Source organism: Falco cherrug, chromosome 18, assembly GCF_023634085.1.
Source record: "Falco cherrug isolate bFalChe1 chromosome 18, bFalChe1.pri, whole genome shotgun sequence".
In the NCBI taxonomy this organism is placed as follows: Eukaryota; Metazoa; Chordata; class Aves; order Falconiformes; family Falconidae; genus Falco; species Falco cherrug.
The window spans coordinates 7,086,617-7,105,194 of NC_073714.1; the positions used below are offsets into that span (position 1 = coordinate 7,086,617).

An 18,578-nucleotide genomic window follows, 5' to 3' on the forward strand; every position below is an offset into this window, starting at 1 on the left:
TGATGTGGGATCAGCAGGGCGGGGGTTCGGGTGGCTCCCGCGGGCAGATTTTCGACACCAGGTTGGCAAGTTGAGGAAGGGAAGGAGTGCAGGGACGTAGCTGAGACCCGTCCTTGTGAGCATGTTGCTGGGGACGTATCCTGCACCAGCACAAGACTGTTCTGGGGAGGAATAACCACAGAAATGCCACAAAGGGGTAACCCAATGAATAAAACCGGCTGGCAAGTGGCTCCTGCTCGCCGGGAGCAGGCAGGGGAGGCACAAGCAGCACTGCCTGAGAAGCCCGGCTGGGAGCTCGCGGGGAGGCTGGATGGGGCTGTTCTCCCCGCCGTCAGCGATGGGGAGCAGGGATTGCCGGGCTTTTGGGGAAACAAAGGCAGGGTGAGAAAGGCAGGGAGGGATTGCCTGGCTGCTTGGTGTCGCCTGCCAAGCAGGCATTTCCACCCCCCATCCCTCTCCAACGCCACCACCATCCCCTCGGAGAAAGCAATCCTTTCCCCCCCTCCTCACACAGCACCGTAAGCCCTGGGCTGGATGGTGCCAGCCCTGCCCTCTGGCAGCCAGCGGTGCCCACCAAAGCCAGGGACGAGCCCTGTCCCTGTCCCACCCCACGGCTCATGGCCGGGTGCCATCTCGCTGCCTCGGCAGGTAACAGGGCACCGCTCCTGCCTTTGCCCTTGACAATTGGCCACGTTGGTGCTGAGTCAGCCGGCAGAGCAGGATATGCTCTCCTGGACTTCCTGAAGGAGCATCAGGGCTCACTACTAGACAAGCCAGAGCTCCCTGCCCGCACGGTGCAGGGTTTGGAGACCACTTACCCCTCCGAGGGGACATCCCAGTATGTCCCAGCCAAGGCAAAGCCGAGCTCTCATCATCGTCAACAGCAATTTCTGCAGCAGTGACCATGATGTGGTGCTTGGGACCCGGAAAGGAGCCAAGAGAGAAGCGGAGAAGCTTTCCAGGATACTCTCACGGCTCAACTACAAGGTGAAGCTGGTGCACAACAAGACAGCCAAGGAGATAAATGACCTTTACCAGCAAGGTATGCGTCCCCCAGCCAGACCCTAACCCCCTCCAAGCCCAGCTATCTCCCATTCCCTACCTCCTGGTCCAAGGATCCTCCAGGACACGCTGAGCTGAGGCACAAAGGCATCAGTGTGGCCGTGTCGTTGCAGAGCGCTGCTGCGAACATGGAGAGTACTTTGTGAGCATCATCTCCAGCCACGGAGAGGAGGGGGTCATATTCGGCTGTGACATGGAACCAGTTAAGCTGACCCAGATTTTCCAGACTTTATCCTCAGAGAGGTGCCCGGTGCTCACCAAAATACCCAAAATCTTCTTTATCCAGGTAACACAGCCCCTGGATGATAACTTGATCCCCTTTTTGCTAAGTTCGTGCAGAATTAGACTGGCACAAGCACGAGGCTTAAGGCTGCTGCCAGGATAAACCTGTTCCCAATGGATTTCAGTACATCCATGTGGGAGCTTGGTCCTTTCTTGGCTGCTCAGCTTCCCACCAGAACCCTCCAACCTTCTTTTGTCCTGCTTTCACTGATTTGGAAGCCTTGTGGCTCACTGCGAACAGTCCTCTCCCAGCCCGCCACCACCCATCCACATGTCCCTTCTTCAGGAATCAGCCTCCGTTTTTTCCCAGTGTCTCTGGACAGGAGCGTTTCTCCCAGTGGTTTGCACCCTCTGGACTACATGGGCTGAAACCAAGTTGTTTGCCGTGACAGTGACATTGCTGGGATCAAATATTCCTCCTGCACACCACCAGGATATAGATGACTCGTGAAAAGCTGCCCTCAGATCCCATCACCGTGAACATTGGGGCACAGCAAACTCCTGCGGTAGGGCTGGGTGGGAGAAGCCCAGTTGGGAACTGGTGATGTAGTAGGGAAAAGAAATAAAGCCCGCGGCTGGTTCCCAAGCAGTGAAGCAGAGGGGACGCGAGCATGCCCTTGCTGGCCAGGAGCCCTGGAAGTACGCGTTAACTGCTCCGACAGGGAGGATTAGATCACTGAACAAACAAATAATTCAGGAACTGGACGGACACCAGCAGAGAGTGTGCACTCGGCAAACATTATGCAAGTATACAGATAGCTTTTCACCTGAAAGCAAGTCTAAATCGATTGTGGCATTTGTTTCCTGCTGGTAAAGGGCTTGGCTGCTCTTCAGGGAGCAGTGACAGCGGGGGACACCCCCAGGACAAGCCAGAAATCCCAGAGACTGGTCTGGACACCTCGACTGGTGGACAAAGCTTGCGCTCGAGCTGGTGGGTGCTCTCCTTGTAGAGCAAACACCGCAGGGCTGAGGGTGCCCAAGCCCAGGCTGGGAGAGAAGGGCTGCTTCCCCTTGGTATCACCACGGCTCAGGTCCCCGCGGCTCCCGGTGGCCTCTGCCTGCCCCTCCGGGCTGTTCCGAGCCGGGGTGTCGCAGCCCCTCTGCTCGCATCCCTGCAGGCCACATCCTGAGCAAGGATTCACCGCTGGCATTTGGCGGGGAGTTTCCACAGGGAGAGGGGACGGTAGGCTCCCCTCTCCCCTGACGCTGGGACGTGTCCATTGCTGCCTTTGGTCTGGTCCCAACCAACGTGTCACAGCAGAGGTGGCTCCAGGCAGGGGTGAAACGTGCCCCCAGAGCAGCCTCAGCAGTGCCAGTGCCTCTCCAGCACCTCCCCAGCACGAGCCCCACGCTCCATCTGGGCAAGACAGAGCAAACCATCACGCAGAGCACAGGACCGTACAGGACCTGCGCTGCCCATGGGCTGCGCTCCCAGTGGCGTCTCTGCCAGCACTTTCCCAGTGGACTTGCGTTTCCAGGCGTATTTCTGGGTTCCATGTGCAGCATCGCATTTACCGCGGAGGGGAGGGGTAAATGCAAAGAGAAGGGGAACCAGCCTCATAAGAAATCGGCAGGGAAGAGAGGAGGCAGCCCCATCTCCAGGCCTGTCGCAAGAGAGGCTCGGCAATGCTGAGCGGCGCCGGATGAGAAGGGAAGAGAACGGAGATGGGAGAGGAACGATGTGGGGCTGTAGGACTTGGGGAACAGGAGCTGGGAGGGGCTCTGCACCATGGGGTGGCTTGCAGGCTTGACTTGGGGGGGGGGGCTATAGGTCCCCAGGGAGCCCCTAAAGAGCCCAGGAGCTTTCGGCTTGCCCTGGGGACAGGCAAAAGAGAGAGCAGAGCAGGGGGAAGCTCACAGCAGCCGTTCTTGCCCACAGGCTTGCCGGGGAACAGAGTTTGACCACGGGGTGGTAGTGGAGTGTGACAGCGGGAATCCTGCGCCACAGAGCAAGCCAGATGGCTTCTCAGCCTGCGTCTCCATCCCTCCCCAAACCGCTGTGATGTTCGCGTGCAGCCCAGGTAAGGGAGAGCCCCTGACAAGCCGACGCCGGCCTGTCGCAGGGCCACGGCACAGCCAACGCCGCTCTCCTTCCTTTACACTCCGCAGGCTACGTGGCCTTCGTCAATGCCTTCGGATCCATGTTCCTGCAGGCCCTGCTCAAGGTCCTGGAGGGAGAGGAACGTCACCTGGCCCTCAACCGCCTCATGACCCGCATCAACTGGGAGGTGGCGTTTTGCTGCCAGGCCAGGGGCACCTACCAGGGGTGCAAGGAGATGCCCTGCTTCATCACCAACCTGCTGCAGGAGGTCTTCCCCTTCTCAGCACCCATCGCAGAGGAGGCAGACGGTGTCTGAGAACTGCTGGCTCTGCAGAAAAGCCCGTGGGGCAAAGAGCTGCCAAGTCCCCTGTCATGCATGGAGAAAAAAGGACGAGTTACAAGAAAACCAACAGAAATCCCCTCTGCAAAGGGAATGGCTCAACCTGGGATGTGCCAGAGCTACCTGGGGGGAGGTTTTGTCAAGCCAAGTGCCACTGGGGCAAATCCTACTGCAGGACCTTCTGCACACGACTGTGCAGCGATACCCAGCGCCCTACAGCACGCTGTGACCCCCCACAGCTCCGGAGGGGACGTAAAACTGCTTCTCACCCCGATTTTCTTACACAAAAGAGCTCCCACCTTGCAAATGCAATCTCAACCATTTTGTTGGTTTGTTGTTTTTTTTTTTTTAATAATCTAAACAAACCTTCACAGGCCATGGACTTCTGTTTTACGGAGACAAAGCTGATGTGTTTACTTGGCTGGTGCCCTACCCATAATGAAAATACTGCTGCCCTGCTGTAAGATCACCTCATGTTCCAGCTGTTCGTTCATGAGGCTGTTTAAGCTTTAAAGAAAAAATAAATATAGGTGGTCACCAGGACTTGCAGGTTGGTGGGTTAACTGGGGACCTGGAGCAGAGGCCAGGGAGTGGATCTGGCAAGATTTGCTCCAGATAGCTCTCTAAGTTCACAAAGGGTCACTGGGTCTCTGCAAGCTTCCTTCTCCGGTGAGCAAGGGGAGAGGGGAAAAGCTCCAGTCAGATGCGAGTGGGTGGGATGGATGGGTCAGGACAATTCACGGACCTGACGTATTTGCCCAGGTTCCTCATCCCCTGTTGGCGTTTTGGTACCAAGAAAAAGCACAAAAGCCACGTTAATATAAAAACCTGCACAGGCTCCTGTACCGAACGCACAGACATCCCCGGGCCACGAGATGGGGGACCAGTCCTCATACAGCCACAGGAGCAGGGAGGGGCTGCAGGGGCGAAGACCCCCACCAAGGCATGCCGAGTTTCGCCCTGCGCTCATGCATTAAGCCTGTGCCACCTCTGCCCCAAGGGCCTCCCAGATAAACCCTGCCCGTACAGGTATTTTTCAGCGCAGCCCTGAGCAATTCAGCTCCACTAAGCAGAGCCCAACCCAGGTGGTAGATAATTTTGGTTTCATTTGGCACTTTTTCAACTCCTGGACTTCAACTTACAGGTAGGTGTGTGGTGCAGCTACCCCGGCCCAACCCACGCTCGGCACTCACCATGTCCTGGCATGTGTGATGGGCAGCCCGTGCCGCTGCTCCTCTCTTAAGGGACCTGCAGGTTCTTCCTTCCCCACTCCGTTCACTCTACCTGTAGGAATAAAATAGTTTAGAGACTTTTACGGCACTCTCAGGTCAGGGTGGATGCAGGTAAGGGGTTCAAAGAGATCCCAGAGCACAATTCAGTAATTCGTGTTTCTCCAGACCCACAGCAGAGCACAGCTTTGGTCTCCTCATAGGAAGACTTGGATGAGCACTCCATCTGACAACCCCATGTGCAGGCGGATGGAGGGTTTTCATTTTAATCCGCCATTTCCACCCTTTTTTCCTCCCCCAAGTTCTCAGCAACCCTGTCAACAGGAAAACAAGTGCCCGTCCCTTTTTCCTAGCCCATCCCCTGCACTGACTGCCAGGCAGCTGGTGGCCGGCCAAGCTGGAGGAGAGTGCAGGACGGTGGATTTTCTCCTTTTAGGGAAGAAGTGGGGGAAAGGAGAAAGTTTCTTCCATTTACTACAGGAAGCAGCAGTAAACGCTACCCAGAAGTGCCCTTGGTAGATCTGCCGCTGATCATGGCACCTTGCCTTCCCCTTGCCACGGCCGATCGGGGAGCAGCATCCCTGGGGGAGCAGGAGCAGAACTCCAGGCGCTTTTTCCAGTCTCTGCTGCTCAGAGGAGCCAGGCAGTGCTGGGATCAGGGCTGCATCCTCCTCATCCTCCTCTGAGCCTCCCTGCGGGGGGAGACCCGCAGCCGAGCCCTTAGAAAGGCAGTTCAAATTCCATTTTAAGGTCAGGTCCTCGCTACCAGGTGTAGGAGGGACTGTCTGGGGTTGGGAGGCAGACTGGAAACTTTTCAGACTGGCTCTCAGCTGAAACCCGTCTTGGCTCCTTCCGGCTGCAAGGTTAGTTGGTCACTCGAGGGGTGAGTTTGCATGTGCAAATCAAGCATGAAAAGCTTTGAACACAAACCATTCATTTCAAAGAGCATTACTTTTGTTAAAGCCATTTTTTTTCCTTTTTGCACAAAGAGGAACTACCCTGCACCGTTGTTGCCAGGTTTCAAAGGAGACCATGCAAAGAACCCACCAAAAAAAAATAACCAACCCCAAGAGAGGTGAAAACCCAATGCTTTTTTTGAAATTCATTTATTGATTTCACCACACAGGAAAAAAAATAGTACAAAGAAATATAAAAATTCTGATCCTTCAAAGCAAGTTGCATTTCACTGCAGCAGAAAACAAACCATTTGCTGATTCAAACTGGTGAGGCAGCTGGCCTAAAAGTAGTAACATCTGGCAAAAAACTGACATACCGACAGATACCGTCTGTTCAAAAAACACAGTGTGTCCAAAGGGAAAAGGTTACGTGCACCTTTGACCCGTTTGAAACACACTGCATAAATTTAAATACCATAAAAGTCAACAAACCGGGAATCATTCCCAGAGGTTTCACGCAGCTCAGACAATTACAGCAACTGCTGCCAGAAACACACTGCCCTTGGTAACTGGGGGGGGGGGGGGATTTAAGGAGGGGTCCCCCCAGTTTAGCCTGGTGCAAGCTCTGCGTGTCCCCCAACCCTGCACTTCCCGGGCACGGGGCATTTCTGTTGTGCTGGAGCCACGCTGGGCCCCAAGCGAACCAACAGCGACGTGATGTATGTCCTCATTAACCTGACGAATGAGCTCGTGCTCAGCCCCATCTGACCATCGAGATGTTTGAGGTACTATGGTCCTGCTCTCCAAAGACCTCACTCGCTTTGGCTTGCTGTTAATGGCGAACTGCTGGTAACGGGGGTGGGATTCCCAACACAAATTGGAACAACAGAGGACCAAAAGGCATTTGAAAAAGCTCATGGGACAGAAAAGCAAGCAGATGGTGAAAAAAAACCCTTTGTAGATTATTTTTCAATTAAAAAAAATAGGACAAAGCCAGAAAACAGCGCACACAGTCTTAAAAATTCAGGAATGCGCAGCTCAGAAGCACATGGTACCTCACATGTTGGAATACGAGGTTTTTTTTCCCCGCTGTCATTAAACAAAAGCCACCATCTCCCACCCCGCATCCTGTCCATAAATCAGCCACACAACAGTGAGCCTTAGACTTATCCTACGGGATCTCTGGAACAGTGGAGTCTTGTTGCAGGAGTTCCCACCCTTTTCAGAAGGCACATTTCCCCCAAGGGTTACGTTCCCAGACTTGTTTTCCTTTCTCTTCCCTCCACCTCACACTCTCATTCTCCAGAATAGCTTCTGCAAGCACTTTCAGCATCAGAAAAGTTTACTACGGAAACCTGGAAAGCTATTTAAAGCAAAAGAGGGACTTTCTCCTGCTCTTTGTGCTTGCTAACAGGCAGAAGAAGAAAAAAAAAAAAAATTTTTTTTCTTTTAGGAGAGGGTCAAGCCCCTTCTCACCTCTTAAACCCCACCAATACAGCTATAGCTTTCACGTCCAGACAAGGAAACGTCTTTGCCCTTGTCAAATGTGACTATCTTTAGCAACCACAGGGCAGACTACCAATTGTTCACAACCTCAGGAAGGCCGGAAAAAGACTGGCCTCATCCCACGAGTTGCTTTTGTGGCCAGCTGGAGGGAAGTTAACCCGGCCAGGATTCTTCCTGTGCAGTCAGTCAGCAAGTGCACGGAGAGGGTGACTCACGTACGGCTGGCAGGAGCTTTGGGCGTAGACGGGTACCCACGTGAAGAGCTCTAGATGCCTCATACCAATATTTTTCTGCCCATACTGGAAAAAACAAAAGCATATCGGGCAGGCACTTCGTGTCCTCTCCAGAAACGTCCTGTCTCAAACAAACATCTTTGGAGTAGAACTACAAAAATAAAAAACTCACAATCAACACATTTTGCAGCCTTAAGCATAACCAGCGCGTGCCCCAGGCCATAGTTTAAGTGCTCAGCGACAGGCAGCTGGTTACACCACTCAGCTACACAAAACTTCTCAAAGCTGGGGCAGGCAGAGCTGCAGAAGAGCAGGAAAGGCCACGCTGGCAGTACAATAAGCCCTTCCACACATCAGTCACCTGCTCAGGAGGTGACCTCAGGGAGCAGACAACCCATGGTGACTCACAGGCAGAAAGGATGGTGCCTGCACCGCAGGCTACAACGGTTTCCCAAGGTGAGAGGCGCTCGGCAGGAGCGGCACTGCCAAGGCTTGCGCAACCCAGGGGACAAGCAGCCACGTCACCTCTCGACCAGGCAAGAAAGCAGCACTTCTCCAGCCAAAGCCAACGCCGAGCGCTCTGCCACAGAGAGCTCTACAACTTACGGAGGCTTGCTGAACACTCCAGAGCCTCAATACCACATTTTTGAGGAAGAGGTGTGAATGACTGCAAGTTTCATTCATCCCTAGCGCTTCAGGGTTACCACACATTTCACATTACCACATAACTGCATTTTACAAGGGGGAGGAAAGCAACCTTCCAAGGTGAAGTCTGCTACAACTACACCGCGGCAATTCGGCACGAAGCTTTCTAAGCCTACCCTGCCCTCCTTCACGGCAAACTGCGCTGTCACCTTTAGTGCAAACGTCTGAACTCTAGGAACCACGAGGGAAAAGACCCACGCAGAGCATGGGATGCGGGTGAGGAAGTTTAAGCTACAACCCAAGGGCTAAAGGCTGCTCCAGCATTTCCAAAGATGTGCACAAAAGAGTGAAACTAAATGTTAAACTCTAACATTCTCTTCATCACAGACAGAGGAAAAAAATCAAATCAAATCAGAGTCCTTGGCAGATCGTTTCCAAACTAGTGCAATCAGTCACGCTCCAAACTTTAGCATCCAAACACAATGGACAGAAGAGGGGAATGTCTGTGTCTCAAGCAAGACTGTGCTGGTTACAAAGGCAGCTCTATGACTCTGGAAGGGGAAGAGTCAGATGGCTCATTTTGCAGGCGGATATATATATATATATATTAATTTTTTCCCCCCCCCTAAGAGGGGACGTCAGTACAGTAGGTGGCAAATTCCATTTCATTTGGACACAAAAGTTCTGTCAAGTGCTGGGTACCAGCTTTTCCTGGGTCACAGGCTAGAAGCCAGATACCCAAGCAGAAAACCAGTTCATCTTCAGGCAGTTGAGAAAGGAGAAACGCGTTTTGAGGAAGTGAGAAGTTTAACATTACCAAGGTGCAGGTGCAAAACTAAAAGCGTTTCCCCTTTTTCCTGTTGTCTGAAACCTGAACACAGCACACAGCCAGAACTCAGAGTGCTACAGCAGGGGAGTGGGGGGGCGTCCCAGTGTTCCTGCATTTTCATCGCTGGCCGTCATTATTCCGCTGAACATCCGAGGAAGAATCTATATCTGGAAAGGCAAAAAGAAAGGTTTAAACAATTTGAAAGCTCAGCATTGCTCTTCTGCTCTGACAAAGCACTGGAGTTTGAACAGGCTAAGTGTCTCTGATGAGCTTTCAAATAAAATCAAGTGCTTTCTAATTGGCTGGCTGCTTTACCATGCCTTAGGGACAAGTCAGGAAATTCCTGGCAAGGGAAACAAATTCCCGAAATATTGGTGAGACTTAATAGGGAAGCTCAAGCAGGCAAATTGTCTCTGTGGCACTCAGACAGCTTCCCCAGCCAGGCATGGCTGCAATTTGGGAAGGGAGAGAACTGAGCTTGCACTCCCAACAGCACACAGTGCCTCTGCGAAGCCAAAACTGAGCCGGACGACGCTGCCTCGAGTTCTGTAGGCAAAATCCCCAATGGCGTTTGAAAACGGCCATTGTCACAGTCCCCCCAGTGCTGACAGCCTTCCGGAAAGGCTGAGTTTCAGCTCTGGGTGATGTTTTATTTTCTCCCCTCATCTCCTCCTCTTCCCATGACAGAAAATACTTACAGACACTTCTGACTTCAAAGACAACAGGTGAAAAAAGTTTCAAGGGGAAAAAGGAAGGGACTTCTCCCCAAATCCTACCCTTCTCCTGCTAAAAACTTCTCTGAAAAAGTCGTTTGAGTCAGTGGCAAACTACTCTTCAGCACACCTGAGCTCAAGACTCTCAAACTTCTGCCCTGTGTTGGCTCTACCATAATTTCTCAGTATTATTGCTTCCATTTTCTGGCAAAACCCTGTTTCTAGACCAAGAGCAGGGGTTTTGCTAAAAAACTAACAAACAAACAAAAAATCTGGTTTCCAATACCAACCAAGTAGAGGTTTTCTGACCTCTTCTCATGCGAAAGACCAATATATTGCATTATATGGTACACACAAGGCACTGCAGCCCCTTCTCCCAGCCTGCCGAACTCCTGGGGTGAGGCAGCACCCATTTTGGGGAGATCTTACCTTTTGATCCAGTCTCTGATAATCGCCAGATTTGGGCCGTCGACCACTTTTCGATCTTTTTCCTTCCAGAGCAAAAGCGATGATCTTTGGAGAGAGAAGCAGGGACAAGGTGAGCAGGACGGCAGCTGCCAAGTCAACTTTTTCTCACTTCAAACACTGGTGCTTTCTAAGGGGCCAAAGACCAGCTTCACCTACCTCCTTCTAGTGACTGTATTTCCTCTTAAAAGGCACTTGAAAGAAATGCCAACACTGAAACCCAGCTAAGATCGAAAGCAGGCCATAATGAGGTCTTCCTAACACGCAGAAAGCCGTAAGAATTTGTTTTCTTTCTCCTACCTCAGAAACAGCTTTACAGGAGGAAAAAGAAACCCCAGCAAAAGACAGTTACGTCATTGGAGCTGCATCCCCCCATGCAAGATTATTTAAGGATGAGTCTTATGCAATCTGCAACAGAAAACTCAGGGTAACTTCACACAGATTTTCTTTTTCACCTTCTCAGCTGAAAATAACCACCAGGGCTGAGGCCACCCGATTTCTGCAGAGACCCGACCCCTTTCCTAGTTACAACACCCTCTCTGCTCCTCCCAAAGCTGCTCAGACCAAGGCTCAAATTAATATTAACCAAACCCACACCACGCAGCAAGCGGGAGGTACTGGTGAGACACAAGAGTCAGCGCGAGGGGAACAGCCCCGGTCTGCAGCAGTGAGCAGAAGGGAAGATCCTAAACCGCAGGGGCAACGCCGGGAGCCAGGACGAGGAGCGCAGCCACTCACCTTACGTTTGTTGTGATACGCGACGTATAAGGCAGCAACGATAATAGCTGTGGTCACCAGATAGGCGAAGAAGTGGCTGCTCTCCGACTGGTCCCTGGGGGAAGCAGGAACGCTCTTTTCTCTCTCCTTATTATCAGAGGAGGCATCACCACCATCTTTAGCCTCATCCTCTTCCTCTCTGGGGCTTTCTTCATTGTCTGAAGCAGCATCACCATCAGCAGTGGAGGAAGTTGATTGTTGTGATTCGGTTTTATCTCCCTGTGAGTCCACTTCATTACCCTGGTTGTTGCCCTGGTTCACGCCGTTGCTCGCCCCACTCTGGCCCTGGTTCCCGCCATTGCTCACGCCGTTGCTCGTCCCACTCTGGCCCTGGTTGCCGCCATTGCTCACGCCGTTGCCCGCCCCACTCTGGCCCTGGTTCCCGCCGTTGCTCACACTGTTGCCCGCCTCACTTTGGCCCTGGTTCCCACCATTGCTCGTCCCACTCTGGCCCTGGTTCCCGCTGTTGCCCGCCCCACTCTGGCCCTGGTTCCCGCCGTTGCTCACACTGTTGCCCGCCTCACTTTGGCCCTGGTTCCCACCATTGCTCGTCCCACTCTGGCCCTGGTTCCCGCCGTTGCTCACGCCGTTGCTCGTCCCACTCTGGCCCTGGTTCCCGCCATTGCTCACGCCGTTGCTCGTCCCACTCTGGCCCTGGTTCCCGCCATTGCTCACGCCGTTGCTCGTCCCACTCTGGCCCTGGTTCCCGCCGTTGCTCACGCCATTGCTCGTCCCACTCTGGCCCTGGTTCCCGCCGTTGCCCGCCCCACTCTGGCCCGGGTTCGCGCCGTTGCCCTCCTTCTTGTTGCCCTGGTCCTTGTCACTGCTCTCCTGCTGGTTGCCCGCGTTCTGACCATTGCTGCCCTGGTTCTGACCACTGCTGCCCTGGTTCTCAGTGCTGCCGTCCTGTTTGTTGGTCTGGTTCTTGTTGGTACTGTCCTGGTCTGTGTTGTTGCCGCCACTCTCCTGGTTGTTGCTCTGGTCCTTATTGTCCTGGTCCTTGTTGTCACTGCCCTGGCTATTGGTGTTGCTGTTCTCATTACCGGTGCTGCCACCACTCTGGCTGCTGGGCTGATTGTCAGTGCTGCTGCTCTGTTTGGTTTGGTTACTTGGCTCGTTGCCTTCGCTGCTGCCATTCTGGCCTTCTTTCTTCTCCCCAGCGCTACTAGGGCCACGTGCATCTGTGCCCTTCTGGTTCTTATTCACCATCTCTTCATCATTCACATTCCTCTGGTCCGTATTTGTTGCCTCTTTGTTATCTGTGTCCACGTTGGTGTCCTTCTTGTTTGGATCTGATTCAGGGTGCTCCCCTTCATTCTTTTTAGATGTACCCTGGTGCTCATCTGCTGTGATGGCCCCGCTGCTCGGTGTGCTCAGACGGAGGAATCCTGCAGCGCCTCCTGAAGCTCTGTTGGACCCTCTTTGCTCTGGTTTCTGCCCCTCAGCTGTCAGCAAACACACAGAGGTCAGCCCGCCTGGCTGTCGGAAACAGCTCCCCAGCCAGCGCAGGCCCACAGCTGCCAAAAGCAGAAGGAAACGCCTCTGCAGGGGAGACGGGGAACCAAAGGGGGAACCAGCCCAGCGGCAGGGAGCCCCCGAGGAACCCCCCAGCCCCTCCGCGGGACCCACACCACACGCAGGTGGGGCCCAACGGCAGAAGAGCCCCGCAAACCAAGCGCCCGTGTCAGACCCACCCCGGCCCGAGCCTGCTGCCTTCGCTACTCCGGCACCGCCGAGCACCCAGCCCGCCGCTCCCCCTCCGCAACCCAATCTGGGCCCCCCCGCCGCGGCCCTGCCCACCGGTTCCGCCCCGCCCGCCCGCCCCGGGCACCCCACGGCCGCAAGCCCCTCTTACTGCCCTCCCCCGCCCCGGGCACCCCAGGGCCGGCCCCTCACCCTCAGCCTGGGCGGCGGCGCAGAACACCAAGAGCAGCAGCAGCAGCCGCAGCAGCATGTCGGCCCACGCGTAACGGCCCTCACAGCCACCCACGGGCCCGCACACTTCCGCTTCCGGTAAGACAGGTGCTCTACTTCCGGGAAGAGATATCGCGAGAGCTGGTAGGTGGCACGCGGGAGCGGGAACGGCCGCGCAGAGGCGGGTGCGTGTGAGACGCAGGAAGGGGCAGGGCTGAGGGGAAGGGGCAAGGCTTGAGGAGTGGGCGGGCCTCGAGGGAAGGGGCGAGGCTTGGGGCGGACGGGGGCGGGGCTTACCGAGGGGCAGGGTTTGTTGTGAGGGGGCGGGGTCTGCAGGGAATCGGGGCGGGGCTTAGGACGCAGAGCGGTTAGACACCGCCTGATTATGCAAATTAGGGGTGGGGCTTATCGGCGTCGGGTCCGCCCCCGGCTTGGTCCCAGCGCCCCAGTGCCCGCACCCGCGGGCGCCGCTCCCTCAGCGAGGCCGCTCCGGACCGGCGGTCCGAGCCGCGTTCTGAGGTAAAACCTGCCCGGTCTGGGGCTGCTTCCAGGCCCTGCGGAGCGAGGGTGGGCCTGGGGGGCAGCGGCCCGAAGCGGGGCGCTCCGGGGGCTGGGCCGTGCCCCGCCGCGCTCGGCCCGCCTGGCCGGTGCCCCGAGCCCGCACGCAGGCCGTGGCGGGGGCAGCCGCTGAGGACTCGGGGTCGTTTCCCTTCCGTTGGCTCAGGATCGCTTCCCGAAAGTGCTGCCGAGGACAGCGGCCGCATCGGGACAGCGTGTCCAGTCCAGCAGCCCCGATAACCTTTTCTTTTTCTTTTTGGCCAGGCAAGACACGTCCTGTGCAGCTACAGCGCTTTCCACCAGCGGCAGAAGTTCAGCTTTTGGCTCTCTGCAGGCACCGAGCGCTATTTACTTCTTTCCTCTGTAGATAATTTATCTACTGAAGGCTGTTATGTCTCCCTTCTCTGTATGGAATGTCCATCTTTTCCTGTAGGTTGTGTCCTTGCTCTCTTCTGGGCTTTCTTCCAGACACTCCACACCTCGAAGGATACTGCCCAAAACTGGGGGCAATCCTCCAGCTTGGTCAGCAGAACTCACACAAGGATTTCATCATGTCTTACTGGTAATCTTACCCATCTCCAGCCTCCTGCTGTGCTGCCTGGAATATAAACCAACCTGTGCTTGATGCAGATGAAATAAAAATGTGGAAAGATCCCCAGATCCATCTACCATCCTCCTACCACAGTCTGGGCACCTGCAGGGGTCTGGAGCCTGTAGGTGAGCTCCTCAAGTGCTTTGGTGTCCTCAGGTCCATGAAGTGTGACCCTGCTGCAGCAAGTCAAGGCAGCTGTGGCACTGGGTGCTCTTGAGCTGTGGCTGATGTCACCTGTGACTGTCTTCCAGCCATACATCATCTGTTGTGTCCAAAAGTTGTCCCCACCCACTGTCCAAGCCCTTCTCAGAGGGTTTGCCTCCTCCTGTATTCCTTTTCCAGCACATGTCTGCTGAGCTGTGGCTTTTTGGAGATCCCAGTAAAACAAAGAGCTCCAAATGTTCTTCCAGGGTCTTTCTCATGTTCATTACTGCTACCCAGTGACCTTGCGCAGGTCTGTCTCCCTCTGTTTTGGGATGTCAACATGGGGGTACATCACTCTTCAAAAAGTTTATCTCCAGCTTTTTCCCTGCCTGTCCTTCCCAAACCAGCTAGGCTTTTGATAGCAGCTTTCCAGACGCGTGAATTATGCCATCAGGTCTCTGTAATTTGGCTTATTACTAACAATCCCAATCTGCCTTCCCCGTCATTTCACTTCTTTCCTTTTAGATCAATGGATTTGCCTTCACCTCCACCCAGGATGAACTTGCTTGGTGCTTAACTGCTCCAGACCATGCATGCTTCCCACTATTGCTTGGTGTCTCCAGAGCTGTCTCATCTGTAACGTGGCATCCTGCAGTGCGGGGTGCTGAAAGATGAGCAGTGAAGTCTCACATGTCTCCAGAAGGAATTGCAATAACATCACGAATTCGTTAACTGCTCCAGTCAGTCCATTTAACACTAAAACACAGAAAAATATCACAACATCATTCAACATGCAAACCCAATGAGTCCCGCACAGCGATAATACTTTGGGGAATAATCCTGACTTGGCCTCAGAGCATGATGGATTATGTGGTTGATTTTTCTTGGGTTTTTTTTTTCCCAATCCTCTATTCAATTCAATACATTCCAATAATCCTAGCAGCTCGGTTCTGCCCATGCCTGTCTTTCTAAGGAGACAGAACAGTTGGCCCAATGCTTTTGTTGAGATTTAAAACAGACAAACGAGGCTATTTCTCATGCCCAGCCAGTTCGGCTTTCACTCACACCCCTGGAAGTCAAGAGTGACTGAACAGAGGCCAAGTTCCTCTGGATTTACAACAATGCATCTGGGAACAGAATTCTGCCCGAAATACCGAGTATGAGGCTGACATCAGCTCAGTGCCTGGTGGCTCACACCAGGCTCGTTTTCCTTCAACAGTTTTCTTGGCTAAAATGTGATAAACAGGACCAGCGACCTCACCTAACCTCCGTGCAGGCTGCACCCTCTCTATGCAGCCCAAGGAACGGGAAACTGCCATCAACATGGACAACAAGGAAGTTCATTCTGGCTTCAGTGTGATTACGCGGTTGCAGACTGGTAGGAGGAAAGGAAGGACTGAGAATTATTTTCTCTGTCTGCTGCAAAGCAGGAGGAGGAAATTCTCTTTCAGTCCCACCCAGCTGCTTCCCAACATGACAGCAGCTGCTGGTCCTTTATCGCCTGAAAAACAACTCCTTTACATTCAAACTTAAGCGAGGTTTTGATTGGTTTTCTAGGCTGCTACTGTTTCTTCTCATAAATCCTTGTGGGATGTTACTTTTTGGGGATGACCCTTTCTGAGAAGAGCCATGATGGACAAGAACAGGCTGGACACACAAATCTGGCCTTTAATCAACCATCAAGCGGGGTGTTTTAGCGTAGTCTCCCCAGGTCTGGTGACAACCTGGCACTTGGAGATAATAAAGTCCTCACCTTGTCAGAAGTGTCTGCATCCCCCATCCTGTCCCTTTCCCCTGAGGGCTAATCTGGTCAGGATAAAGGATCAAAAGGAGAAACAATTAGCAAATGGAAGAATTTAATGATGCTAATTAAAATGTATTAAGTGTAGCCACTGCCTCTGCACCAGCTGCTTTGGCAGGAGCCTGGAGTCTGCGAAGCGCCAGCCTTACCCCAGCGCGGAGCAGGGAAACAGGACATCTGGTGTGCCCTCCCCCCGGCCCCTCGCGAAAAAGCAGGTTTGAGGAAACCTTCGTTTCATTTGCTGCTGCTCGCAGGGTTTGTGGTGGAGCCCCTAATTAGCTCCATCTCTGCAGGAGACCCCTGGGACCTCATTAGGCATTTCAATTAGTGAATAGCCAGAGCTGTGGAGGGAGAGGGGGCTGGGGGCCGTTTGATCAAGATGGCTGCAATTAAGCAAGCGGACTGAGGTGACAGAAGTAACCCCGCTTCCAAAAAACAGTGGGGAAAGCACCAAGCTGGCTCCCAGATGCTACCCGCACACCAGAGCAAGCTCTCCCAGAAGTTTGCTCTTGACAAGCTCTTAACGAGATGTTCACCAGCTCCTGGCAATAAAACCCCTGTGATAGCTGCAGCGAGTTTAAGGCTGGGCTCCTCACAAAAATGGCACCCTTTACTTGAGGTTTTAAACTGCTACTTACTGTACATCATGTTTCTGGACAGGGACAGATGCACAGCTGCATCCTCCCCGCTCCCTGCGCCGTTCCTGGTGTTGCCTACCTGCCACGACACAGCCCAGCTCCCCGGCCACCCCACGTGCAGCTCTGCAGTACTTGCTCACCTGGAATATTCCCAGCCAGGAGACATCTGGCACTTCTGGCACTTCGTTTCACTCTGGGAATGGGTGGCAATGATGCTGAAGGGGTATTTCCTAAGAAGGCAGACACCCATTCCCAATTCCAACTTCATCATTCACCCGGCTGCTCCCAGCTCTCCCGCCCAGCTGTACCTCCTACTGCTTCTCAGCACTTTTTACGTGGACCTCCACCACTGGAGATGGCTGCAAAGCCCAAACGAGCAGGTCCAGGAATCTTTGGCCACAATATTGGGGTTTTTTTGTGGCAAGTTTGAAAAGTGAATTCTTGTAACGGGAATACTGCTAGAGAGCTCCCCAGGACCTCCAAGCACGGCTCCCCTCTGCGCCCTGGGCTGCCTGGCTCGATTTCAAATCACGGGTCTGAGGGCAAATTAAGCATCGTGAGAAATTTAGCCCAGAACTTGTCCAAAAAAGAGGAGGGGGCTAACAGACCTCCTTAACACAACAGCCGAAACAGAAACACACTGGATATTCAGGTTTTTCTGCAACAAAGACAAACCCCAGAATTTTCCTCTTACTGAAACACCTCCCAGAGGACAAAGAAAACCCTGCTAAGGAATCTGTTTTCTATTGTTTCACCAGTCTGAATGCAACATTTTCACCCAGCCATATTGCTGCAAGCATGAGGATATACAGCGACCACAATCAGCCTGGTTCAACTACGATAGCTTCAGTGTGTTCATTTGGAAGCGGAGCAACACCTAGCTGGTCTTGCCCTCTTCTCTAGGAGGAGCGAAGCCAAGGGGGCTTTAGTGGCCAGTTGCTTCTCTTCTAGCAGGGAATAATCCAAGCCTATCTCACTTTAGGAGAACTGCAAAAGCATCGGAACAGATGTTCCTTTTCTGTATGGGAAAATGCCGAGTAAAACAAAGAAATATTCTCCTGCTGAAGTCCAACATCTGTTTGAAGCTGTCTGGCTCCGGTTCAGACTTTAATTCTTGTGACAGGTCTCTTCATGCCTTTAATTTCCCATGAAATCTAATTCAAGAAGTTGTTTGTCTGCAGCCTGCTCCCGGTGTTGGGGAGAGTGAGGCTGCATGTGATCCAGACGTTCCTCACAGAAAACCAGTTTCTTGGAACAGCCTTTCTAAAAAAAGCTACGTTTTGCCTCTTTTCAAATGACGGCCACGCACGTTTTTGGTGACACTCTAATCCTCTCAGTCCTGGATCTCGCACAACCACGCGACACGCTATCAGGATGCCATTAATTAAAGCATCGTGGCTGGTCCTCTTGGGGGCTGTTGCAGAGGAATCGTGCCCTATCCCAGCGTTCACAAATTTGTTCTTTGAAAGCAAGAACTTTAAACAGTTTTGTGTGTGGAACGGAAACGCCTACCACGTTCAGGGCTGTCCTGGGTGTGACAGCGAATAAAGATACTCCAGGCAATTTCTTGTGCTCTGAGGCTTTGGTGGTGACCGCCAAGAAGCTGGTACACAGGAGCTGGATCTGCTGCAGGCTCCTCTCACTGCTCAAGGCTCTCAACTAGCTGGGACCCCTCAGAGCAGTGATTTCAGGAGCTACCACCCAACTGGGATGCTCTGAGCTGTGAATTTAAGCTGTCAGCTGGATGGGAGAAGCTGTGCTCCTGCTGGAGGTACCGTCACTGTTTGCAGAAGTCATCTGGAGCTTTTGCAAGGTTACAGGAGCCAGTGTTTGCCCCAAATGTGTCCCTAGTGCTCATGCAAGGGCACGAGGCTGTGCTTTTGTTGGCACCCACAGCTGGGGGCATCACTCGG

The 18,578-nt window shown here is 53.5% G+C and overlaps 2 protein-coding genes and 2 long non-coding RNA genes across 4 annotated transcripts; 2 read left to right on the forward strand and 2 right to left on the reverse strand.

Annotated features, from left to right (window-relative positions):
* Positions 1–30: 30 nt before the first annotated feature.
* LOC129734182 (uncharacterized) lies at positions 31–1,237 on the reverse strand. The gene is made up of 3 exons (XR_008729827.1): positions 1,103–1,237; positions 819–993; positions 31–161 (listed from the first exon to the last, which is right to left on the reverse strand). It is a non-coding gene; the product is annotated as an uncharacterized LOC129734182 (long non-coding RNA).
* On the forward strand, positions 841–1,447 carry LOC102050683 (caspase-8-like). The gene is made up of 2 exons (XM_005438173.3): positions 841–1,042; positions 1,176–1,447. Exons 1-2 carry the CDS (start codon positions 841–843, stop codon positions 1,445–1,447), a joined length of 474 nt encoding a protein of 157 aa, XP_005438230.2.
* A 5,646-nt stretch (positions 1,448–7,093) lies between these two features.
* On the reverse strand, positions 7,094–13,071 carry TGOLN2 (trans-golgi network protein 2). Its single transcript, XM_055696286.1, has 4 exons — positions 12,915–13,071; positions 10,980–12,463; positions 10,206–10,289; positions 7,094–9,230 (listed from the first exon to the last, which is right to left on the reverse strand). Exons 1-4 carry the CDS (start codon positions 12,970–12,972, stop codon positions 9,225–9,227), a joined length of 1,632 nt encoding a protein of 543 aa, XP_055552261.1. The 5' UTR covers positions 12,973–13,071; the 3' UTR covers positions 7,094–9,224.
* Positions 13,072–13,096: 25 nt separating this feature from the next.
* Positions 13,097–14,485, forward strand: LOC129734180 (uncharacterized). The gene is made up of 2 exons (XR_008729825.1): positions 13,097–13,451; positions 13,755–14,485. It is a non-coding gene; the product is annotated as an uncharacterized LOC129734180 (long non-coding RNA).
* The last annotated feature ends 4,093 nt before the right edge of the window (positions 14,486–18,578 follow it).

Excerpts from the sequence above, each read along its gene's own strand:
- LOC102050683 (XM_005438173.3), top strand. The coding sequence starts at position 841 with ATGTCCCAGCCAAGGCAAAGCCGAGCTCTCATCATCGTCAACAGCAAT. Across the intron at positions 1,043-1,175 it reads AAATGACCTTTACCAGCAAG|AGCGCTGCTGCGAACATGGA; the intron begins GTATGCGTCCCC and ends GTGTCGTTGCAG.
- TGOLN2 (XM_055696286.1), bottom strand. The coding sequence starts at position 12,972 with ATGCTGCTGCGGCTGCTGCTGCTGCTCTTGGTGTTCTGCGCCGCCGCC. Across the intron at positions 12,464-12,914 it reads CGCCGCCGCCCAGGCTGAGG|CTGAGGGGCAGAAACCAGAG; the intron begins GTGAGGGGCCGG and ends GTTTGCTGACAG. Across the intron at positions 10,290-10,979 it reads CGTATCACAACAAACGTAAG|ATCATCGCTTTTGCTCTGGA; the intron begins GTGAGTGGCTGC and ends CTCTCTCCAAAG.